General features: G+C 37.1%; 1 protein-coding gene across 1 annotated transcript in view; it reads left to right on the forward strand.

The window, feature by feature from the left end:
* LOC124166819 (von Willebrand factor A domain-containing protein 8) overlaps positions 1-26,441 on the forward strand; it is a 120,985-nt gene that overhangs the window by 66,806 nt on the left and 27,738 nt on the right. Inside the window, exons 6-17 of the mRNA XM_046544513.1 lie at positions 1,363-1,521; positions 7,809-8,033; positions 10,114-10,320; positions 11,261-11,421; positions 12,603-12,778; positions 15,297-15,403; positions 16,811-17,001; positions 18,645-18,855; positions 19,638-19,786; positions 22,465-22,621; positions 24,937-25,117; positions 25,628-25,833. Coding sequence (XP_046400469.1) covers positions 1,363-1,521; positions 7,809-8,033; positions 10,114-10,320; positions 11,261-11,421; positions 12,603-12,778; positions 15,297-15,403; positions 16,811-17,001; positions 18,645-18,855; positions 19,638-19,786; positions 22,465-22,621; positions 24,937-25,117; positions 25,628-25,833 — 2,130 coding nt within the window. The remainder of the gene's footprint in view (positions 1-1,362; positions 1,522-7,808; positions 8,034-10,113; positions 10,321-11,260; positions 11,422-12,602; positions 12,779-15,296; positions 15,404-16,810; positions 17,002-18,644; positions 18,856-19,637; positions 19,787-22,464; positions 22,622-24,936; positions 25,118-25,627; positions 25,834-26,441) is intronic.

Genomic DNA, 26,441 nt, shown 5'->3' on the forward strand with positions numbered 1-26,441 from the left:
TTAAGAAGTATTTCAGTATATAACTAAAAATATAACCAGATATGGATAAAGAGAAAAATCTGCTTCGAATAGTAGTAAAAAAATAAGCATGATAATTAAATCCAAAGATTCAAGTGTGATGGAGTGGAATTTTTCCATATTGAAATAAATGGGTGCAATTTTCCATGATTATAAAATTTATTATCGTGGAATTATAAAGTTTATAATTGTGGAAAATAACAAGTATTTATTTCAGTGAGCACAACATTTTGTGATGAGGGCTAGTTATGAGTTTGTGGTGAGGGTTTATTCATGTATATTTTTGGGGTTTTTTCATTAATTTTTTTGAGGGGTTCAGTCCTTAGGTATGGGGATTGAACAGGCCCATGAAGAAGAGAATGGGGCACATCTACTTTAGGAAGTTTTGCCGGAAAATTAAGCATATGTGGCTAGACTTCTTTACTGTCAAGGAAGGCTGTTTCAGTTTTGCACTGTTTGGTTGGTAATTTAATGGCTAAAGTTACAAAATACAATACAAGTCTCATTCTGAGCTTCAGAATTTCAGCAACTATGATTGTTTCAACGGGAAACCCAAATTGCCTTTCATGATCAAATATGCAAGTAAAGCACCAGTGCAACAGTTTTTTTTAAATAAATGCACAAGTATTTTTAGCTTAAAATGCTTCAATAGGCCAGTTGTCATTACCTTCCACAAATTTCCTCTCCAGCATGAAGTCTAGTAAAGATAAATAAAAAGGCCAAACTCTCTGCTGTTATGCTATTGGAAATTCACTTGAATGCCACTCATATAGCATAAAGCTATGCTAGCAAAACCTTTTTCTTAAATAATGATTATTTCAGGGGATAAAACTCTTAGTTAATTTTAGATTTTTTAATGAAATATAAAAAATTGTGGTGAATGATGAAGTTAAAAATATGAAATAAAATTTTTGAATTTTTTTTTTAACTTTTAAAATTCATTATCACTAAATATATACCCACTGGATTTTGTCATTATTTTTTTAGATTAAAGGCCTTTGTATCTGCTACTGATTTATAAAATCTGATTGATGTGCTCTTCTTAGTGTACTGAATATAAAATACCAAATAAATAGAATGAGTTACTACTTTATTTAACTTTATGTTAAGAACTGTCTTATCTCTTGTGGTTATAGCTGTAAATGGTGGTGTAGCTGGAATATAACCTTAAATTCTACAGCTTGTGAAGCACAGTTTTTCTTCATTGTTGTCTCCTCTTTTAAAATGTATTTAATCAGTTTATTTTAAGTCCATTTATCCTCTTGATGTTATTGTTTTACATTTTTATTAATTATTTTGAGTAAGTCTATTTATATTGAATGCGAATCATTTCTGTCTTTCCAGGAGCAGTTTGATTCACTAAGGGATCTGTGCCCTAATTTGGATGAAGCAAGATTATCACAATTACTCTCCACTGCATATGCCTTGTTGTCTCCAGAGTCTGCCTCCCTGTCACTCCCTGATTTTCCCACTGATGCCCTCCCAGCTGCTGCTAAGCTTTTGGTATGACCATTAGTTTTGCTAAGTTACCATTCAGTAGCTTATACCTTCATTAACCTACATTACCACTTATTTCAATAGGGTGGTTTCCTTTTATTTTTTATTGCCTAAATCAAAAGATTATTACTCCTGGAGTACGTATTGCACGCATTTAGATTTTTAACACTTTCAATGCTGACCATGTAAAACTCAAAATCGACCCCCGGTGCGGCTGTCGTTTTTTAATGCAAAACGTATGCATCGGTGCCAAAAGAGCTGGGAAAAATAATGAAAAAAATTTCTTGGCCCTAATTTGTTTGCTATGAATTTTTTTATTTATGACGTGATATCACGTCACCCGCACAGCGGGATATAAGCGTAATGCGGGTTGCATACTGTCGGCTTTTTCCCCACCGTTTTCTTTCAACTTTTTTTCTGCGCTATGTATCCCAAAAAATACGAGGAAAATGACTTTGTTATGTTCTACTGGTATCGCCATTGGTATTTTGCCACTGTCATAGGGAAATTTTTGGCTTAGATGGATGTAATGCAAGTTATAAGTACAAGGAATCGCCGTGAACAGCTGTTTGATTGTGATGGTAATTCTGCGCAAGATATTTCGGCGTATTCCTTGTACTAGTAATCCTAAGTTTCGGGGTAGGGTTCGATAATATTGAATAATTTCTACATTTTCTTCTGAAGCCACTATTCTCGTCACAAATTCCTTCACTCGTTTCATGTTTTCAGCTCCAATTCCTTTCTTCCCATACGACCACCCGTAAGCATCAGATATTTAACAAAAATGGTTTTCACATGCCATTATGTATTTCCTTTACTGCAGGTAAAAATCTAGTGGCTTGAGATGGGTGGCACTCCTCTTTCGAGATTATTTTCCGACGGTGTATTAGGGTGTTTCTTGACGTGCACCACTCCTGCCGGCTGTTCTAAGGTTGGAGGGGGTACGGAGATGAAGCGAGGAGTGATAGTAAGATTTAGTCGGTCCACTTGTAAGAACTAGGAATAACTTTTTTGGAAGTGCCATCGGCACATCAAAAAGATGGGGAAAGATTTTGCTGATACGTGTCCTTTTTGGGTCATTGGGGTATAGACTCCGTTGCCGAAATAAAAATGGATGTGGAAATAGAAATAATCAACCCATATCTTCCTCATTACTATCTTCTGAACTCAAGCCAATAACATATTTTTGCAATATGATGTTACCGAGTTAGAAATTAATGCATAAAGACTGGAACTAATAGTATTTGCAAGCAAACATCTTACAATTAGTCTTCATTTGGGCCACGTATCGCGGTTCTTACTACGAATATTCTGCGGAAATCTGAAAATGATGTAAATTTTTACCGCAATAATATTTTTTCATTAGGTGCATAATAATATCAATTCGAGTAAACCATTCAATAATACATATTGCTAGGAATAGATTTGCAGCATCTATTATTACTTACCCGATTACCGAAAGCAACGATGGCATTTTCTTTCTAATTACGCGAGGGAAAGACTTATTCCATCGTGCTTGGAAATCTCTTGTTTCTTCTTATTTATCTAAGAGCCCTAGTCTATTGAAAAACGGAATCACATGACATGAAAAAATATTATATTTACCCAAAACAAATTCAATACAATCTAAATGATGACCATTTTCAAATTATATATAACTAAGTACAGTCATGTATGTTTTACCAATGTAGGAAATACGTCTATCACAAATTTTATAGCAATATATTTAACCTATAATACTATTGCAATATATGGTACAAAAATATATTTATAATACTATTTATGCCTTCTCATGAAAGAAAGAAAAAAGCTCGGGACGGAGTAGAGGAGACCTAGCAGCCAATGTAGATTTCTGCGGTCATTTCCTACGCCCACGAATGCTTGCACCGCAATAGTGCAATACTTGCACCATCGATTCTTCTTTCTGCCACCTTCCTTCATGATGGATGAGTTCAGGGAAGTGAGATTGAGATATTGGTGGTAAAGGTGGTTTGGGATAAGGAATGTAGGATGGAAGAATAAAGGATCTAATGACAGAAAGACGGAATTTATAAAGGGAAATCTTTCAGGCGGGTTCACGATAAATGAAAAAGCGTGCATATCTTTCGGGAAGGAATTATTAGGGAATCAATGGAGCATAAAAATGAATCTAAAAGGGACGGATTTTTTTAGAGAAAATACTCAGGCTCTGAATCGTTTGGGCTTGAAGAATACTAAAGAATCAATCAAGACTCATGTATATCCGAAAGCAAAGCAGGTCAAATGCTCCATTTGTTGGATATATTGGTTATAGGAACACCTACCTAGTGAAATATTAGGCCTATGACGATAAAACTCTTCATAGGTCAATTGTTTCCAATTCCTAACCTATTCTTTCGGAGATAATAAGAAAGTATTTCTGTATACGAAAGAGGGTGTCTGGAAAAAGGAGACGCAAAAAACACTTGGGTAGTTGGAAGGGGGTGGAGTGGTGAGAGCTGAGTTTTCTATGGAAGTGATATTTTGAGGGGTCACTGAATTACGGGTCCACCGCAAAGGACGTTCGGATGGAGAAGGACTGACGGTATTGTTAGAGGGTTCAGGGAAAGAATAGGACAAAGGGGATGGGCCAGTTATTGACATAAAGGGATCTGGCGTAGAATGAGGCAACGGAATACCTGACTGTGAGGGTTCAACCTCCTCCCCACCCTCCTCCTCCCGAATTTCTAGCTCGGAGTCTTCAGAGAATACATGATCCCGCTCTCTTCCAGGAGCTCCCACTATTCCTTCTTCGTGTACATTCGTCTAGAGAAGGCAGAGAGCTAAGAAGGAAATGTTTGTGTCCTTGCGGAGGTTTCCTCCCTCGACGTCGATGGCTGCAAGTCCTGAAGGAAAGTCGAAGACTGCTGATCATCGGCAAAAGCTGATGAATAGAGAATTTCACCTCTTTCAGGCGGCATCGACTACTGGCCAGCATGAAAAATTTTCCGTTTTACTCCTCGCTTCTGTACCATCTGCAATAAATACATTGTATTTTTTTGTAAAAATTCCGATAAATAACAGGATCAAAATAAACACTCTCGGTGAAATAGGCCAAAGCTGAAATGCTACAAGCAGCTCAACTAATGTAAAACTATGTTTAGGAACTAAATATTCACAATGGCGAGACAAAGAATTGAGAGCACCCATAAGCCATTGGTTTCACAGTTATCGAGAAAATAAAAGCATTTTTATAAAGCAACTCCTTAGCACTTCTTCGCCAATCCATGGGATAATGTGCAAAAAGTTATTTGCAATTATGATAAGAATGTTTATAGGTGCATAATATACGTATATCAACAATAAAAGTTATAAAAAACTTACACTTTTTCCGTAAATAACTTACTTCACTCTCGTAATATTGCCGCTTGTCGATTCCCTCCCTGCTTAGGAGTTGCACCGACAAACAAAGAAAGGGTGCAAAAGTTAGAGATATGTTACGTTGCATTAATAAAATATAATGGCATTTTCAAATTTACATTAAAGTTTAACTAATCACAGTACTTCATGTATTAATTGAATAAAACTTATTAACATCAGACAACAAAGGTTCGAAAAATACTAGTCTCGCAAGAAGAAAAAAAGAAGGGTGGAAAAAATATCTATATTCTCGCTAAACATTATTAAAACAGAATAGAAAATTAATAAACACACATAATTAAGTTCCAGATAGTAAATAGTTATGATTTGTAAAATAAAACTAAAATAAATATTGTCATATTCACGCATTAATAGACATAAATAAAAATAATAGCATAAAATACAGGGGGGAAAATGAATGGAAATTGGCTTACCTTAAGATAAAAGAAAAAATTTCTCCCGATCCTCCCAGGAAAGATTGCTTGAAACGGCGTTCACAAATGCGCTGCTAGATCCCTGCTGAGCAACTTAGGGGGGCAAAATGTCATAATAGAACTGAACCGAGCTCTTACGGAAGGCCGGAACCCTCGGGGTACACATGACGTGATATCACGTCATCAGCACCAGGGGATAGCGCACCATGACGTGATATCACGTCATGCCGCACTCAAGGTGTTAAATGACGATATCTATTATTCGCGATTAAATGAAAAGTGAAAATTTTCAAGCCCGTGAAAACGCGACGGCTAAGTATGAGTGCCGGGAAAACTCTGTGTGACGTCGTTCTGGTTCCTGCTGCCGCAAGTGAGGTGACCTAGGGGCAAGGCTCTGAGCACTGATACGACGCAGGATGCTAGCAGGTAGCAGAGTACCATGCTAGCTGGTGGCGCTTGGCCTGAATAAGGATTATTAATACCTTATCAAACGAAGGAAACTTTCCGACGATAAACAGTTTTAATAGGTGATTATTAAGAGATGTATCCCTGAGCTCTGTGCCTCATGCATGCATTGGTAATCTCAGAATATGTAAAACTCTTATCTACTCGTATAGAAACTAGGTCCCTGTGACGTCACGTGGAGTGGCATCGCATGAGCGCCAATCTGACCTTTTCCAAATGAGGATAAAAATTGACCATTGCCATTCGTCTAAACCAGTATTTCTAAAAACAAATAATTTGTATATTATGAATACAGTAATGGTGGGTAACGAATCGCAATCAATGCCTTTCGTTTTCTTTTACGAAGGAAACTACCCTATTGTTCTTTGCCATTGTGCCATCAGTTTCTCTTCATCTCTTTTCTCAGAATTTTTATTTGAAATGGTCATTATTGTACTATATTTAATAATATATGATTTAATAATTAATTAATAAAAATACTATGTGGAAAATTCAAGAGAGGCCTCTGATTTTAAAATCATTTTTCTCTGTATGGATTGGACAATTTCTAAATGAGGAACTTATCAGGAACTTCCTTGACATTAAATTAAAGAGAAATATTTTGAGAGATAACTAGAGTAGATATATATAACAAGAGATTGCCATTTTATAGGCCTCTGTGTATTCTAATTTATAATGTTGAATATTAGGGTTTATCTTTTCTTAACATAATTTTCATGTTTAATGTAAATATTTAGTAATATAAGAATTGTTGTGTACCATGAGCTCAATGGATAATTTTAAATTTGACGTTTGAAGCTAATTTTTGTTTTACTTGGTTCATATTGCCTGAGACCATTGTGTGAATAAGCCCATTTTGGGTGAACTTGAGGTCAAATTTGTCTGATATTGTAAACATAAACTGTGTCAGTTTGTGTTACTCTTTGGCTAATTGGGGTTTCAGCAGTAGCAGATGCTAAATATTGACTTTTACATGCTGGGCAATTCCATTTGTGACGGAATTACCTTTAGACAAAACTATGCAATATATTGATAAAATTGTAAAATACAAAAAAATTGCAACACTTCTAGCTGCGCAGGATCAAAAAACATTTATGAAGGTGATGTAAATTTACAGAAACAAAATTAGTTGTCAAAATACGTTCTAAATAAGCCCAAAATTAACATGTGACGGAATTATTGCCACGTCAACCTCCTAAGTGTAATGTTTTCAAGCATCTCCAAAACTCTGTGAATCGAAGTATACATTGAAAATTTTTTATAAAGCTCTGAATAATATTTCAAATACTGATTTCATAAAATTCCATCATTTAGATGTCGATTTCTCAAGATAAAATATTTCCAGCCTAAATTTTAATTTGAGAATGAAAGTTGACATTTTCATGGAAATGCCCTGCTAACGCTATGTGTTTTATATGACCATGATATTTTTATTTTTGCACAATTAGTTCTCATTTTAGTTTTGTCAATATGATTCTCATATTCAGAATTTTGAATTTTAAACCTAAATTTAGTCAAATTTTATAGAACTTTTCAATTTTGGCAAAGATTTTCTCTGATATTTTGTTAGTTTCATTTATTGCTAATGTCTTTGGGGCTGAAATCAACCTGTATAGTGTTTCAAGCTGACATCGAATTTTGCACATCAATGTAAAATTATGATGAATTTCAAATTTTGCCCCCCCCTGAAATTTGCTGCCCATTGCACGTGTGCCCTCTCCGCCCTGATCACTAAATTTTTATGATTCAATACCATCTCACCTCAATTATAACTTTTTTGTTTCAGAAAGTGTCAAGTTGTTATGTCACTATAAAATAAATCATTTTAAATAGAAAAAGAAATAGATATCTTCAACATTAGCTCCTTAATGAATTTTTCCTCGGAGGTCATGCTTTTTTCCTCTAATTACTCTCTGTGCGTCAAGCCAGTTCTCCAGCAAAAAAGTCAGCACTTAGGGGGTTAGGAGTGAAAAAATATGTAAATTTTTGATATGCCATATTTACTCTTATTTTCAGGAAACTTTCCCAAAGATGAGTGTCTATGATGTGATATGCAGGTTGTATCCATATAAATGTTTTTTGAATCAAGAAGGAAAGAATGCTGTTGAAGATATTTTGAAAACTTTTGAAGTCCTCGGAAGTAACGATATGGGCATCAGAAGTTCAGTCAAAAGTATCACTCCCTCTGCTGGCGGAGCTCGAGTTGATATAGAATGTGGTGGCCAAACTTCTGCTATTGAGGTGAGTGTTTGGGCTGCAGTAATTATTACGCGAAAACACTATAAGCAGGGCTGAAAAAAGGAGTTTTGTCAGGGGGGCTAAAGATCTGTATGCTGTCCCTCCTCTCCTATTGCCCACTCCCTCACCACTAAAATATAATGCATACGTAAACTATTTTTTTGAGACATGGTAGTTGAAATTACTCACCCTATGTTTGCTATTAAGAAGTTTTATTAATATTGTTGTTTAATAATGTATACATTAACAATTATTGTGTAATAATTTAGTAAGAATAATGAAATAACTTTTAAAAATAAACTTTTCAAATTTTGCTCCCCCCCCCCCCCCCTGAAATTTGCTGCCCATTGCACGTGTGCCCTCTCCGCCCTGCCCTTGTTGCGGGCCTGACTACATCACACTCCCGATTACCTGGGCTAATGATGGGGAGAGGTGGCACGAATAACCGGTAAACACGAATAATCCAAACTTTTACTCTGATTTTTTGTAATTTTTAAAATTTACGCAAATCAAACAAACTGTTATTGTTTGCGCGCATTATCTGTTATTTTAGATTGCTTTCCAGAATCATAACGAGCTTTCTTTTCCCGACCGCGAACTTTTCAGCAGCGTTAATGAGATTTTACTCATACTTCTCCACTTCTGCTCCATGTTATACCTAGTTTCCAAAGACCACGCATCCGTGGCTGCAAGATCGCGGATTCAGAAAAGTTATTTGCATGAATGCTTCGAAACCACTCCGCAGCATTGGAAACTATAGATGTTAGGCACCATGCCGCGTAGTCGTGTCTCGCACAAGTTGCCTGGTATGCAACAGCTGATCTGTGGATCCATGATCACTAAGCACCAGTGGCGCCGACTCCATGGGGCCTGAGGGGGCCTGAGCCCCCTCAAAAATTTGTTATAGGTGTGAGGAAAAAATGTGTCAGGCTTGTTGATTTTCCCCGGAGTGTTCAGATATCGAGACTAGAGTTATCAGGGTTCTAATGTTGATCATATGACTCTTCTAAAATGCTTAAAAAACTTAAAACTCACTACTTATGAAAGCTCCCGGGGCTAGATTCCGGTTTGGGCCCCCCCAATATTTTTTGTAAGTCGGCGTCGCTGCTAAGCACAATCGGGTACGTCAGTGGTTGAAAAAAAGGAGCACGTAACTCCCGTGATGGTAAATCTTCTAAAATTAATAGAAAAAATAATAGAAAAAGAAATAGAAAAATAAAAGTTTTTTTCCGTCCGCTGATCGTCGTCTACAATGCTAGAGCAGACGTACAAGTAAACTTGAAAAATTCCTTGTCAGCAAGTAAATAAAAGAATTCCATTTTATAAAGGGGATTTTTTTAATGGAAATAATAAGCCTGGTGTAGCCTTACCTTAAAATGCAAATATCTTGGTGCTTTTGCGTCCGATTTTATTTTTTGATAAATATCGCGGTAAATATTTTAGAATTCACCAAATGCACTCTTGCACGTAACATCAAAATTTTTAATGATATGACTGTATTCAAATGTTCTAATTTTTTATCTACTGTTTTAAAATCTGACTTCTTCCTTAACAATCCTTCCTCCTCCCCTTCCCATTTACCTCGTTACCACCTGACTTTCTATCTGCCTCCCCCCCCCCCCCCAGCTTTTATACTTTGTGTTTTGACCCTCCAATCCAACCAGCAATGCTCCTCCTCATTTAGTTCCCCCCCTCTTCCTTCCCTCACACTATTGTTGGATAAATAAGGCTGGACGTTGTACGCTACTGCTCAGTTAGTCTTGATAATGACGGTGTAAACTTCGAAACTTGTAGACTGTTAAAATAAAAATTTGTGGAATAGTACTGTGTTTTGTTTCACCATGAACATTTCATCGTTCCGCCAAGTAACGCCCAAATCAGTTGATTTTTTCGCGGAGAACGTCGAAGTAGCATGAACTGTGTGTGTATAATCCGCAACACAGATAAACGGCCGCCGGATAATCGGGAATCTCCTGTGTTCATTTCACTTATTTGAATTAAGACTCCAAAATTTCATTTATTAACCTGAATAGGTGGTGGTTTTTTACTTTATGCTCTTTGCTTTATACTTTTTCTTGTACAGATTCCAATGGGAAACGTCCCACCGTTGTCATCCAAAGAGGTCTTTGTGAGCACACCGTATCAAGAGCAACTTTTGGCGGAACTCATTCAATCTCACATGCTGGGTGACATATGCTTGGTTGGGCCCAAAGGCTCTGGAAAGAGTGCAACTATAAGCCGCTTGGCCAACATGCTTGGCTATGTGGTCGAACCAATTATCCTGTATCAGGTATGTTATGTACCCTTTGTACTACATTAGAACTTAATATTCCTTTTTAAAAATTTGACCCTAGTGGTTGCGTCCGTCATCTCTATTTTCAAGGGCAGTAAGTATATTTAAATTATCATATGAGAGTATAGCTTTGTTGTGTAGCAATCATTTAAAATAAAACTTTTGTAAGCGTGGTTTCATTAAGATTATTAAAAGCTGCGAGATGACGGGGAGCCGCCTCGAACGGACTTCGTTTGAGACCCAGCCATTAAGCACGTTCCTGCTGTCATCGGAAGAGTCGCTTGACAAACGATCTCTCTCGGTGACTCCAGGGACGTGGACTGGCGGCGGCTAAGGGAGGCAGTTGTGGTTGGGCAGCGGGATAGAGTGTAATGCTTTGGGCTGAATAAAGGAAGTTGCTTTGTGTGAGAATTTGGACTTGTTCCCTGCTTTGTTTCCCCTGAACCCCTTTACCGTCGGCGAAGACGACTTACACTTAGCAGATTACTTCCAATGCCTCACAATTGGTTAATATATCTTAATCATGTTTGATGCAAAGGTCTAGTGAGAGAGAGAGAGAAAAATGAGCATTTGTGAAAATGGTTTTTAACTGGGTGAAAAAGAAAAAAGAACAATGACATTACCATGCAAAGTCTTTATTTAGATTAGAAAAAGTGAACGTCCAAAGGGGACCGCAGGTTATCGTCCTATCCGATGGACGAAGTGTTGTGCTTGAAATGTCCTCCTCACAATATTCAAGCAGGGATCAGGCAGTCTAAAAATTCTTTCCCACCACCCGGATTTGAAACTGAGCCCATGGGGTGGGAAGCCAACACTCTAACCACCACACCAACCTAATCCCCAATTTGTCCATTGTATGTCAATTGTTTCAAAGCATTTGTTCATAAACTTGTGAGTTATTCATCTATTGAAGGTTTAAAATGATTATTTTTTTAAGGATATGACCTCTCGAGACTTGATTCAGCAAAGAACGACCCTTGAAAGTGGGGACACGGTGTGGCAGCACTCTCCTTTGGTGACGGCTGCGCTGGAAGGGAAGCTGGCTGTTCTCGATGGAATCCATCGGATACATCCCAGCACATTGGCAGTTGTTCACAGGTCAAGCAACCATTAGTATTTCTATCTTTCTTTCTTACTGCTTGAGTTTAGGATTTTTTTTGCTTGGGTTTACTCATTCATGAGAATCCTATCTTAGAGAACTCAATTTGAGACTCAATGTGCTCCAATGTTGTAACATGTTTCTACTAACTGAGGAGCATTGTCTACCTGATTGAGTCAGCTTCTGTATTTTAAGTTTATCATGTGTGTATTCACTGTTGAATGGTTTATTGTGTGGGGACCTGCCGGCCATTTCATTAGCTTATTTTGAATGCAAAATTGGTATATAAGAATGTGAAAAAATGTTCTGAGGGTAAGTAATTGTAAACCATATAAAAAAACAAATATTTTAACTACTGTATAGCTATATTTATTTCATAGAATATATATTCCCTCCCCAATGAAATAATCTAATATTACTGGGTAAAATGGGTATAGAATCATGTTTATGTGCTTGCACATTTTTGGAAATACAGTGCAGTAAAATAATCCATTGTAATTCTGGGGTAAGCCTGCAGCTCTCTACTGTAACTACATAGTTTCATTTAAGTGCCACTGCACGTATTGTTTACAGAAATATCCTGAAACTAGAAAATGTTGTGTGTCAAAATGACCTAGCTGCCCTTCCTTTTAGATATCTATTGCAAAACTTCTGTCCTCCTAGTTTGTAAAGTTAATTTTAGATTAAATGTGGCCTATATTCAGGGGAAACAGTTTGAACCTTGATACATATAATTATTCACCAGCGCATGATTCATACTTCCACCCATTTGTTATACCTTGTATTATCTGCATTTTAAAAATGGTTATGTACTAGGACAATATTTTGTAAACCTGTTTTCGTTCTGCATCTGTAATGACCGAAATCAATTTCATCAAATCATTTTCCTGAGACCAAGATTTCATGGTGGGGGATGAAACTTATTGATATTTTTCCATTAGAATTGCTAATCCATCATTCAAATGAGTACAGTATACAATATTGCTTATAGCGGTTTCTTATTTATAGACTAAATAGAATGTTATCAGCTTTCAGTATTGTATGATTAATCATATTGTCTTAAATTGTTTCTAAATAAAATAGTATGCAGAATGTTATTATATTTTTTGTTAGATGTGTTGTGTTAATTTTTAATTTTTCCTTATAAATTGCATTGATTTTTGTTATCTGCCACATCTAGGCTGGTCCATGATCGTGAACTGCATCTCTATGATGGACAAAGACTCCTTAGACATGATCGATATGATGAAATAAAGAAGGAGAATAACCTCAGCGATGAAAGCATGGTGAAATCTGGAGTTTTAAGGATACATCCCTCATTTAGGATCATTGCATTAGCGGACCCTCCAGTTATTGGTGAGCTATCTCATATAATTACAAGAATGGCAATTAAAATGAATGCAAGGGACATTATATTTGTCAACCACTTGCCTATTTAAATTTGTGCATAGGTTTCCGCGGCATTGTACATTATGACTGCTTAGTTCCAGGTTTTCCAGCTGCGCCTGTCGTTTATAGTTGACTACAGGTTCGAAAACCATCCTGCTTTCGTCTTCAGGTCAAAGGTGACAAGTGTTGTTTTTTCGCCGCCTTATATAGCACTGGCTGTCCTCCTCCTGTGTGCTCATTGGTCAGTATTCTCTTCCACACATTGTTGATTGGGTAGACATTGTCCCTGTAAATATTTGGCATTTTATGGATTTCTAATGCTTCCCTGATCTGCCTGGAAACCCCAAATATTAACAGGGACAATGGCTACCCAATCAGCAACGTGTGGAAGAGAGTACTGATCAATCAGCACACAGGAGGAGGACGGCCAGTGCTATACACCCATGTCTCGTATAGCGCAAGGGATGCGTTCCTTGGGGTCTTTGCGCTATACGAATTTGCGTTATACGAGAGCGTTTTAACATAGGGAAGATAGGGATGCGTTCCTGGTAGCATAGGTCTTTGGTATTGAATTTCCTCTAAAACATCTATATTCCCATAAATAGCCTTAGAAAACATTATTTATATAAATGTTTATAGTTTAAAACATCTTTAAAGATAGTATGCACGCATTTGAAGACTTTTATTCACGTTAAAAAAAATTCTTACGTGCTTTTTAAATTCCCTCCTGTCGTGCGGGTGGGCTAACATCTGCTATCTCAGGGGATCGTAATGCGTTGCCGGCAGTTGACGATTTTTCAAACTTGTCTAAAAACAACTATTATGTCACCCAGGCCCTTTTGTCGCTCATCGAAATGACAGGAAAATGCTACTTTGAATGCCATTTCATAGCTAGCGGAGTTAAAGAATGATAAATCATTTTAATTTGAAGTCCTCCGAGTCATTATAGCAGCTACGTGAAACAGTCTTTAAATGCCTTGAAACCTGACCCAGGTTTTCCTTCCCTGAAAATGAATGAACGAGATTGCATTCTTTTCCAAAACAATATCGTCTCGTCAACACTAAAAATTGGTTGAGCGGGAAAGGAGCCACTTTCAATCACAGCTTGGAGTTCATCAGAAAATGTTGCGGTGACTGCGCTATCAACACTTGCAGATTCACCTGATATCGCCGCACTGAAAATACCTGCTTGCCGTTTAAATTCTGGAACCAACCGGAGCTTTCACTAAATGTCTCGGAGCGATTACCACTCTCGTCTTTTTGTACTGATTCACTATGAACCTTCCGTATGTGTAGACCGCTTGGCTGAAGTTGGTGCGGCTGAGGTCACTGATGTTTTAACTTCGTCTTTATTCAGAATAAGGCATCGTGCATTTAAACTTCCGAGCAATATCGCTTTAACGTTCTCCATTTTCAAAGCAATTGACCTCTTTCAATTCCTCTTCTAGGTTTATAGTTTTTCTTGATAAATTCTTGATTTTCTACACGCATTCCTATTTTTTTGTCATATTCTCTTGGTTTTTACTCTGTATGGCTCTATCTATTTCACCTTCCACTGCTGAACTGTATTCCTGAGACGTAGAAGGCATACGACTGCGGGGAGGGAACGAAGCCATTGTGTTTGAGACTCTATAGCGGAACCTTTTATGTGTTGATGCTATTCATGCGCCACTCGGCCACCACTCCATTTCTCCCCCGTGAATACCGATGACCTTGAAGGCTTTAGCGTAGACTCTCTACCTGGAAGTCAATCGCCCGATTACCTATGACGGCAAAAATACGTCTCAAACCGTATTGCTGAAAAAAACTCATTTCTACTAGCCCCACGCTTAATTAACGATCTAAATTATTCATTTTTATTCTGTTAAGGAGACGAAATAAATTACTTCGGTAGGCCGGCTATCTTGACCCAATGACGAGTAATACTTTTGGCCATTGCACAGCAATGGATTTCGAATAATATATGAACAAAAAAGAAGATTTGAGGCAAGCAATAATATGAATATGCGTAAAATGATAGAAATTTCGTGTATACTTAGCGCAAGTTCACGTTTTATCACGAGAGCGTTTAAGATTTTTGATTAGGCTACACTGCGTTGCAATGTTTCCCCGAGGAACGAATTTGTGCTATATCGAAATTGCGCTAATCGAAATTGCGCTATACGAGACATGGGTGTATGTATAAGGCGGCGAAAAATCAACACTTCTCACCTTCGACCTAAAGACGAAAGCAGGATGGCTCTCAAAACTGTAGTCAATTATAAACGACAGACGCAGCTGTCAAACCCAGAACTTGGCAGTCATCAACTTGCCAATTTAATTTTGCTGTTCATCATTTACAGATATATGCTGTGGGTCTAATTTTGAAGGTTTTTGAAAAGATTCCATTCTAACAGTTTAGTTGATGAATTAGTGCTGAAATACTCAAATCATAGAATAATGTGCAAATTAACTCTTAGACTTTTATTTTTCTCTTTAACTTCAGGTGGCAGTACAGGACAATGGCTCTCTCCAGAACTTCTCAGCCTTTTCACATACCATGAAATGAGGGCTCTTAGTCTTTTAGAGGAGCTCAGTATCATTGAAAGTTTGGTAAGTTATATGCTATAGTATGGATGATATATTCAGTGATGAAGTTTGGTTAATATAGGTATTAAATGAAGACACTGAATGCCAGTGATAAAAAGAATTCATTATTTGGAGAGCGGGAACATTTTATTCCTTGCGTAATAAAAAAATACAATTTGTGTATGTAAGAATACTCAGATAGCTAGCTATCAATGTACTTTCCTTCATTCCCTTTCACATAATTTTTCCTGTAAATGGATCTTAATTCGTCTCTTTTTCATTCTAAGTGAGGGGAACCTCTGCTCACTAGTTTTAATGGTTCTTGTGAAGTAATATCTATCTGACAAACTATTTCCACCTGTCAGTTTTCCACATCTGTAATTAATATTTACTCTGCAAAAATTTGTCTCATGATGGCATTCAAAAGGGGAAAACACATTATCAAAAACCCCACCCTTTTAAGGCTCCTATGTGAAGGTTGACCTGGTATTGGAAGAGCACACCTCCAGGGGAACTGTGTCATAAATGCTCAAGTCAATGGGACTGTGCAGTGATGTGTAACTGGAAAAAAGCTAAACATTTGGAATGTTTGAAAAAAGGGTTTTTATTTCCATTCGAGCTGACAAAAAAGTGGAAAAAACATTTTTTTTTCGTGAAAGTCAGATATTCTATTTTACTGTTTATTCTGATTAACTAACCCTAATGATTGGTTACTTAGCTGTGAGTGAATGAAGTAATTGCTTATCTAGCCCGGAGGCATTCTCCTCCCTTTCCGGGCTTCTTTCCCCAGTAGTCTTGTGCACACAAATAAAAGTTACGGCTCACATCTTTATTTCCTTTGCGTAATTCACCACTCTTAGGGTGTGGGGTATATGGCCATGCTTTCTGATTTGTAGTTAGGGGATGTTTTAGATGCCATAGTGTATGCATCATACTTCGTAATAGTATTTATTTTGATAGTGTTGGGACTTTGCCGGATGACATAGGTTCATAATTTTGAAACATTATTTCTTTCATCATGTGTTAACATACCCCTTTTGCCAGTGCCATCGGTTTACTTTGTAATACTGCAAACTTCATAATAAAGTTGTTCCTATAAACGTGAGTGTACTGTGTATTAAAAGTGTCAGATTTGATTGTAGCAGTCACATACTCATCTGCTAATAACTGAGGACATAACTTTTGAACTGATTAAAATTCTTGAGTGGTGGTTGGTAGACCTTGGTTTAAATTCCTGCCAACTCAATGATTTCACTTGGATGAATTATTCATTTTTCTCATTAAGATAAGACTAGTGGTAAAGATATACTAATGGAAAATATAGTAATAAATTTTCATTCAATCATCATTACTTTCTTGTCATCAGTAATGTATGAATTGCAGAGTTATTTTGAACCTGTGGTTGAAGTTTTATGTTTCTCCCTGTTTCAGTATGGTAAAATAGATCCAGCAATGAAGAAAGTTCTGGATATTACGCACAGGCTGAGGTCATCAGCAGATCCGACTGTTAAATCTCTCTCAGGCTCTCTTTCCACGAGACAGCTATTGAGAATAGCTCGTCGAATGGCTTTGTATCCCTCAGATAGTGTTTATGATATCATACATCGAGCCTGCCTATCGAGGTAAGTCAATAAACTAGTTGCATGCCTAGCAAAATGGTCACATTTTTGCAGAATTTCTTTATAAATGCTGATTATGTTATGTGACTGTTCCTGTAAAAATCCCTCTTACTCAATATTATTAGTTTTGTAATGCACTCTTACATTTAGTCACTCTAATTGCTTGAATTCATGCTAAATTTTATATAAAAGGATAATATCCCATTTAGTTTAACTTAATATTAGATGAATAAAAAATAGTATATTCACTGGTGAAGGGTCTCGTCATCTCTGGAATTTCCAACGGCTGAATTGAAATAAAATATATTAAGATATTAAGAAGAATTAAGAAAAGGCCAGAAAATGATTTAAAGTCAGAGCAAGATGGCAGTTGTTCTTTTTTGCTGGAGAAACAACTTGTAATGATCGAAAACAAGCCACAGATTTGCTTATTTTGGGGCATCTTCTTTGGTGGAAATTCCTCTCTCCATGCCTACCCTCGCCGATCCCCCCCACTGAAGGCAGCAACGGCATTTCGGTAGACTAATGGAGGCCAACGGAGGTCAACATGTCCCTGCTCATTCAGCTCTTCTGGTCACACTTGACAACTCTTGAAAGGAGAGGGGAGCTAAGCTTGAGCGTACAGATGCTCGGCCATTGTAGCTTCCATGCTGATTTTTCCTTCGTACTTTGTGAGGGTATTTTGTATTCCTTCCTAGTTTGCAATTGTCGTAAAAAGATGGCCGAGCAACAGGATGCACTGGACATCAGACATTGGTCGTTCAACCTAGGATTTTTTGTTAACTTTTTCTTTCTTTAATTTTGCCCATAAATATAATAGTGTATGGCCTCACGGTATTTAAATTTCATCTGTTCAGGTTAAATTAAATGAAGGTTGCATTTCACCCTGGAAATGGGTCACCCACCATGCACGACTAAGCTTGAATATCACGCTTTGCCCTGAGTTTTATGTGCCACTCTACTGTGGTGGATCCAGAATAGGGACAAGGGGGTTAACCTACCAGCAATAGTGGGGGTCCAAAAAAATTACAATTCTATCTAATGTAAATTGTATACCCAAGTGGGGGTGCATAGACCCCTTAGATCTGCCACTGCCACCCTATAGCATCCTAAAACAAGAATTCAAGCCCTGCTTTATTTCCTGCACTACCTCCCTCTTTACTTTCACATTTGTTCTTTATCTTATAGCTGCTGTAAATATGAATGTTACTGTAATTTATCTCTTTAGTGTGCAAAGAAAATGTACGTTTCATACATGCAGGCAACTTCTATTAAAGAAAATAAAAAGCCTAAAGGTAACTCCTTCGTGAACTAGAAAAACTCAAGTGATGAATGGCACCATTTGATAATTAATAGTAAAACTTGGTAAATAGAAAATATATCAGTCCCATTTCACATTGATAAGTGTTTATCATCTAAATTCTCAAGCATCACTTGAATTGCGAAGCATTCATAGCAAAAAGCCAGCCTCTGAGGGTAGTCATCCCCTCCCTCGAAATTCCAGGTACTAAGACTTTTGAGGCTGATCTAGTTGTAAAAATAGGAAATACATTCAACCTAATGAAATTAGGCTATTTCCAATTATAATGTCTTCAAAAATGTTTATTTTTCATCGTTTTGGTGTATTTTCAACTTTTGTATTGCAGGTTCCTCCCTAGCCTTGCCCAACAAGCTTTAAACAGAGAGCTAGAAGATTTTGATTTGAGAGCCCCTGATAAAAGATCAATAAAAGAGGCTGATTTTCCTGTAGCAAATTTGACTGAGGACCATATCACCATTGGGAAGACAACAGTTCCAAGATATGATCCAAAAAACAAAACCAAAGTTCCTGATGTGCTTTTCTATGATGTCCCGCAGGTTAGTGCATTTTTACTCAACTATTCTAGTAGATTTATGACTATCATTATGTTTCCATTAATTTGTCAAGCTGCTCTGTAAGATCTGCAATATTTTATGTGATATGTACATATATTCGGCTTGTTAGCCTATCTGTTTAATTTTGCTCAAGTCATGAAGCTGGGCTCTATGTTTTAATAGAAGTTCACATTTTTGGAGGTGACTCCAAATTATTAGAAGCTGCATTTATTATCATATTCATTCAATCACCAATCGATTCAACCTGTAAGGTTTTTTGTAGAGGCTAGGGTAGAGCTCACCCCAGTCTAAGCCACAGACATCTAATACCACATAATCAGGGAAGAGGGGGACTGTTCCTTTCCCTAGTCAACCTTGCATGTTCTGTTTGGGGTGTCAGCAGTAATTTCATTTATTTTTCAGACATTGAGTAAATTGAGGGTGGTAAAAATTGGTTGATGCCATTGTAAAAATCTCCTACATCATGTATTTCTTACAAAAATAAGATGGAGCTCACCCTTTTTGGCTATTACAAACTTTTACCAAGTTGATCTGTAATTGCTAAAATGTATAACCACCTGGAAAAAGCTCAGCTAAAATTCAGGAAAAATTCCTATGCTGTGCACTTTTGACCCTCAGATCCTGGTATTTGAGTAGAAGCTTTTGATGATCATCCCTATAACATACGTCTATCTTAATTTATATATGCATACAATATTTGGAAGCAAAAGAAATGATGATTGATCTCTCCTTGAATGAAACCTCTATTTCCTCATTTCCTTTAGCACATGCAAAAGTTGGAGTGGCTGCTACAGGATTTCCAGCTTGGTGAACACTTACTGCTGGTTGGAAACCAGGGAGTTGGAAAGAATAAACTGGTTGATCGAATGCTGTATTTGCTTAATAGACCAAGGGAGTATATTCAGTTACACAGGTAGGTCTACTTGTAAAGTCTTTTCTCTTGCAAAATGATGCCTGTATTGATTCAAAATTTTAAGGGTTGGTGTATGTACGAATTCACAATTTACAGGGTTTTAAGTGATATTCTCTCCTCTTCCCCTCCTAATTGGTTTCTATAGTTCTTATGTAGGATCTAACCTCATAGTAAATCTATGTGGATGATACTTGCTGTGGTATTATTGTAGTGATTTTCAACTATAAGAATTATATACTGTTAATCATATGAGAGATTGTAGTAATATAGAGGCAATGGTTCAATGACATTCGCTTTAATAGCTTCGGACATAAGGAACATGCCATATTCTATTTCTTCCGTGAAATCGTTTAGTGGATTTTTACAGAGTTTCGCTGCAGGCTGCAATGACTGATGCCAACTAAGTTTCAACTTTCCAATGGGTTGCTTGGTCAAAACTGGGCTAGGCAAACATGAAACAGTCGAAATATTTTTTTTATTAACATTGGCTAGAGTTCGTCTTTGCTTCTGCAATCACTGTGCATTTTTTTGTAATCATAAAATTACCTTATGAAAATTTTGATATATTTTGACCCATTGTAGCTCTAAAAATTGGTGGTCCTTATAATTACTCCTAAAGTAATTCATAATCATAATTATTTGATTTGCCATGACCAGTTGTGAAAAAAGATTTAAAAAATGCATATAAAACTTTCCGATTGCATGGTGTCCCAACTTTTTTTCTTTTGAGTGTTGCTGGCTAACACGTGCATTTAAGGGTTCATCAGTTTGTCGCTCTCACCAACATTTTAGCATTTCTGTACCCACGGCTGCTTATGCCGCTTTCAAATTACCATAGGATGTCTTCCAAGGAGTCAAATTGCACTGTTGAATACATTCCACCCATCTCAATCCGGCCCGGCGATGTGCCGTCTATGTTGTGAAATACACACAATGCTACATTGAGACTGCTTTCAGATGAAATGACTTTTCGCCAACCACTGTTCATGTGAAATTCAGGCAGCTTTAAAACAAGACGACTCTCTGCAATGCTGTGTGCCGTGCCGTGAACGGTGGCCGGCAGAAAATCGTTTCGTCTGAAAGCGGTCTTAGGGGTGTGCATAGTGGCGCCCACGTGGCAGACATATCTACCATGCAGGCTATTCCGGCTGCTCAGTTTACCCATAGTGTCGCTGTATGCTGGAGTGTTGAGCAGTTTAGTGTTGAGGTTATAAGAACTGTGACAGAAGGGCATGCGAATAAGTTGTCATTTAAAGTAAGAATTTAAACTACATTGCAGGATACAATATATTTCGTATGGTTCTTCAAAATCAACATCGACCACTACTGTTTTCAGGGAACTCCTGTTCAGTTGTGCAAGAAGTATTTCTGTCAAAAAAGAATAAATTAGACCCCTGTGGGATAAAAATGTTGAATTTAAAAAAAACCTGGAAAAAGAATTAGTGGCTGCCTGATGTAATGTGACATATTAGCCGGCCTCGGTGGCGGAGGGGTAACGTCCTCGCCTGCCAAACTAAAGGTCGCGGGTTCGAGTCCCGCCTGGGCAGGTTTCCCCTGTCCAGGGCATGTTTGTTCGTGTACGTTTACTCGTTAAAGTTGTTGAATACCCCGATTTAAAATGGCCAATATGAGCTGTATTCGGTGGATAATAATAACAAATAAACAAAATAAAATAAAAATAAATATTGGGCGATCATGCATTCTTTAACAACGTGTAATGTAAACTTTTTTACTTGGCAAATAAAAGTATGGAGACGATCGAAAGTTTTTTTATACAAAGCTTTCCTGCTAATTTAAATCTTTAGTGAAATTATTTTCATTCACTTCTTGTGGTTGTTCATTTAAATCTGCAATTAATTCAAATAATAAAAGTTGATCCTCGGAATCAAGCTTCGAGAACTGAGAACCAATGGGGGGAACGGGACCGGTACCGAGAACAGAAAAATTTAAGATTTTACTCATCATACTAGTTTTTCATGTGATTCAGTTCAGCACCCTTGCTGTTTCAGATGGAACATAAATCATTTACCTACTCTGGTAGTAAAGATATGCCTCAAGTTATTGGAATTTGCATACTACTTCTTTCCATATTTGTTTGTTGTGGCTGTAGAAGTGAAAGGGGGTGCATATTCAATGATAGTTCTTTCAAAACATGTCAGTTTTTAACGTATGTATTACGAGTTGTACTCAACAGTAATTTATTCTCCTCCACAGATTGCATATGGATGACTTAAGTTCAAACAACACGTGTCTCAAAAATAGCAACTTTACAGTAGGGGTAAAAAATGATTAATTTTTTCTAATTGTACGCTAAAATTAAAAACCAAAAATTCATAAAACTGAAAAAGAAGCATACATTTGCCACCAAAGAGTTGTTTTTTAGCTTGAATTTTATTTTTTAATGTTATTCCACTTTGTAAAAGATACCTGTGTCAAACCGGCCAAATTTTGAGATATGTGTTGTTAGAACTTGGCCATCAATATGCCCAGCGTGTATCATGTAGTTGTGCTGTAGATAGCTGGCACAGTACTGGTACAAAACTGGCTAGCTCAATATCAAGGTACAATTTATTACCCTTGATGGTAAAAGAAATGAGTCTGCTCCTGCCTTAGATTTTAAAGAAAAAAAGGTAACTCTAGCTTGGCTGACATATCGCTAATTTTTATCTTGTGTGTAGGGATACAACAGTCCAGACTCTGACCACCCAGCCTACTGTGCAAGGAGGTATATTAGTGTACGAGGATTCACCCTTGGTGCAGGCAGTGAAGTGGGGCCATGTTCTTGTTGTGGATGAAGCAGATAAGGCTCCAACTCATGTAACGTGTATTTTAAAGGTAAGCTCAAGTAATGTGTTAAATTGAAAGATCCAACTGTGGTCATAACCAATACATCAGTCCTTTATATACACCCATGTCTCGTATAGCGCAATTTCGATTAGCGCAATTTCGATATAGCGCAAATTCGTTCCTCGGGGAAACATTGCAACGCAGTGTAGCCTAATCAAAAATCTTAAACGCTCTCGTGATAAAACGTGAACTTGCGCTAAGTACACACGAAATTTCCATCAATTTACGCATACTAATATTATTTCTTGCCTCAAATCTTCTTTTTTGTTTATATATTAATCGAAATTCATTGCTGCGCAATTGCCAAAAGTATTACTCGTCATTGGGTCTAGATAGCCGGCCTACCGAAGATTTATCTCGTCTCCTTAACAGAATGATAATAAATAATTTAGATCGTTAATTAAGCGTGGGGCTAGTGGAAATGAGTTTTTTTTCAGCAATATGGTTTGAGACGTATTTTTGCCGTCGTAGGTTACCGGGCGATTGACTTCCAGGTAGAGAGTCTATGCTAAAGCCTTCAAGGTCATCGGTATTCACGGGGGAGAAATGGAGCGGTGACCGAGTTGCGCATGAATAGCATCAACACATAAAAGGGTCCGCTATAGAGTCTTAAACACAATGGCTTCCTTCCCTCCCCGCAGTCATAGCCCTTCTGCGTCTCAGGAATACTGTTCAGCAGAAGAAGGTGATTTAGATAGAGCCATACAGAGTAAAAACCAAGAGAATATGGCAAAAAATAGGAATGCGTGTAGAAAAATCAAGAATTTATCAAGAAAAACCATTAACCTAGAAGAGGACTTGAGAGAGGTCAATTGCTTTGAAAATGGAGAGCGTCAAAGCGATATTGCGCGGAAGTTTGAACTCACGATGCCTTATTCTGAATAAAGACGAAGCTAAAACATCAGTGACCTCAGCCGCACCAACTTCAACCAAGCGGTCTACACATACGGAAAGTTCATGGTGAATCAGTACAAAAAGACGAGAGTGGTAATCGCTCCGAGACATTAAGTGAAAGCTCCGGTTCGTTCCAGAATTTAAACGGCAAGCAGGTATTTTCAGTGCGGCGATATCAGGTGAATCTGCAAGTGTTGATAGCGCAGCCACCACAACATTTTCTGATGAACTCCAAGCTGTTATTGAAAGTGGCTCCTTTCCCCCTCAACTAGTTTTTAGTGTTAATGAGACGATATTCTTTTGGAAAAGAATGCATTCTCGTTCATCCATTTTCAGGGAAGGAAAACCTGGGTCAGGTTTCAAGGCATTTAAAGGCTGTTTCACGTAGCTGCTAATGACTCGGAGGACTTCAAATTAAAATGATTTATCATTCATAAACTCCGCTAGCTATGAAATGGCATTTATAGTAGCATTTTCCTGTCATTTCGATGAGCGACAAAATGGCCTGGGTGACACAATAGTTGTTTTTAGACTAGTTTGAAAAATCATCAACTGCCGGCAACGCATTACGATCCCCTGAGATAGCAGATGTTAGCCCACCCGCACGACAGGATGGAATTTCGAAAGCACGTAAGAATTTTTTTTGACGTGAATAAAAGTCTTTGAATGCGTGAATACTATCTTTAAAGATGTTTTAAACTATAAATATTTATAGAAATAATGTTTTCTAAGGCTTTTTATGGGAATATAGATGTTTTAGAGGAAATTCAATACCCAAGACCTATGCTACCAGGAACGCATCCCTATCTCCCCTATGTTAAAACGCTCTCGTATAACGCAAATTCGTATAGCGCAAACACCCCAAGGAACGCATCCCTTGCGCTATACGAGACATGGGTGTATATTACGATGTATTAATATGATTTCATAGACATCTCTCATGTCTCAAGATACCTGGTGATGATGCCATTGTGCATCTCAACTTTTGTTCAATCATTGAAATCATACTTGGCTCACATATGTGGGAATTGATCATGATTACTCTTGAATTAAATTTAAACTTTGTAATTTCCGCGAAATAAATGTGCACTTAAAAATGCATGCTGTGGCAAATGCAGAGTTAAAATTTATCCAACTGTACTTGTGATAAAAGAAAATCAAGTCTGTAAATGCATTCATCCTGAAAGATGCTAATGTATGTTGAGGATGTTTATCCTATCTATTATCCAACATCCAAACAATTGGATGCCAGAGGAGACAAATTTATATCCATAACTATGTATTAGCAAAGTAAAACCATCTGTCTTTTAGGCTGTGAGCCCTTTAGCAGTCTGGGTTGAATGCATTTACTTGATGAATATTTGATTTGCTCAGTTAATGGTTGATTTTTTTGTAACCTCTCTTTTCAGACTCTAGTTGAATCGGGAGAGATGATTTTGTCTGATGGTCGCAGAATCGTGAGGAAATCAGATCCACGTGCACTAAGTGGAGACCCAAGAATTATTCCTCTTCATGATGATTTTAGGATGATTGTATTGGCGAATCGTCCTGGCTTCCCATTTTTAGGAAATGATTTCTTTGGTGCTTTGGGTATGTTTTGATCACTTAAGCATCCTAGGGAAAATTGGTGTTGGACGTTGATAAGAAGCATATCCAATATGTGATTCTGAATTTTGTTTGCATGTTAACCCATTCGCTTACCATATTTCTTGGGAGTTGCTTTCTGAGAAAACCCATTTATTTTGATGTTAATGGCAAATAACGGGGAATCCCTGATTTACTAGATTTTTTGTTCCTGTATCTTATTTAAGACCATGCATGTTAAACACTAGTGCTGAATAGGATAGGAAAAATTAAATACTGGATTTTGGAGCACTCATTTTGGGAAAATGTAATGATTTTATGATTGAGAAATTGCCCACGTTTGCAGGAGTCAAAGGCTAGCTTATATTTTCATTGGAATTTTCATTCATGTAATTGATGAAATAATATTTCAATTATCATTTAATTTGGGAGTAAATTACTTGACTGATACTGGTTTAACTTTGTGAACTGTGCTTTTTCATTGATTGGAGGCTAATGCTTGCTTATTTATTCTAGGTGATCTTTTTAGTTGCCATGCTGTTGATAATCCAAGCAAAGAGTCCGAAATTGCCCTTCTCAAAAACTATGGACCTGACGTTCCTGAAGAAATAATTCATAAGCTGGTTAAGGCCTTTGGGGAGCTTAGGGATTTGGCTGATCAGGGCTTAGTTTCATATCCTTATTCCACCAGGGAAGTTGTCAATATTGTACGCCATCTTCAAGTAAGTACTTCATCCTATTTGTCTTTCCTGAGAAGAATAATACTTCTCATTTTTGGCAATTTAACAAGTACGTCTATTGGTTTTCTGAGGAAGCTGTTCAAAGTGATTCCATGATCTTATTCAAGATCTGATTCATGACTCTTCCCTGCTTTTGTTTGTGGGAACAAAATGGTATCTAACTCATATTTGAAGCAATTTGCAGTGCTTAAAATTTAATGAAATATGAAGTTAATGGTCTCAGAAATCGGGAAAAATTTATTGAAAATAGCTGGAGAAGTTTTTAAATGGAACATATGCTCTCATGGGTTATGGTATTTCTTCACTTTTTTTGCTAAAATTTTAGTTGGTGAGTTAAGAACTATAACTTGGAGTAACTTTTTGGGCTTTTGGCTATGGAGTTCTGAGTCTTTTTAATGAGGTACTAACTTATGCATATTCTATTTAAGAGCATTTTGTTTTTTATTCTTCAAAAATAAAAGATGATAAGTAATAGTTAAGTTAGCTCCATTTATTTTGGTTACTTTTGGAGAAGCTGGTATAAAATAAATCCATGCACTAATCTTTATTGAAAAAAATTCTCTATCTTTACTGTGTGATAATGGGCTTTC

Source organism: Ischnura elegans, chromosome 10, assembly GCF_921293095.1.
Source record: "Ischnura elegans chromosome 10, ioIscEleg1.1, whole genome shotgun sequence".
Taxonomy (NCBI): Eukaryota; Metazoa; Arthropoda; class Insecta; order Odonata; family Coenagrionidae; genus Ischnura; species Ischnura elegans.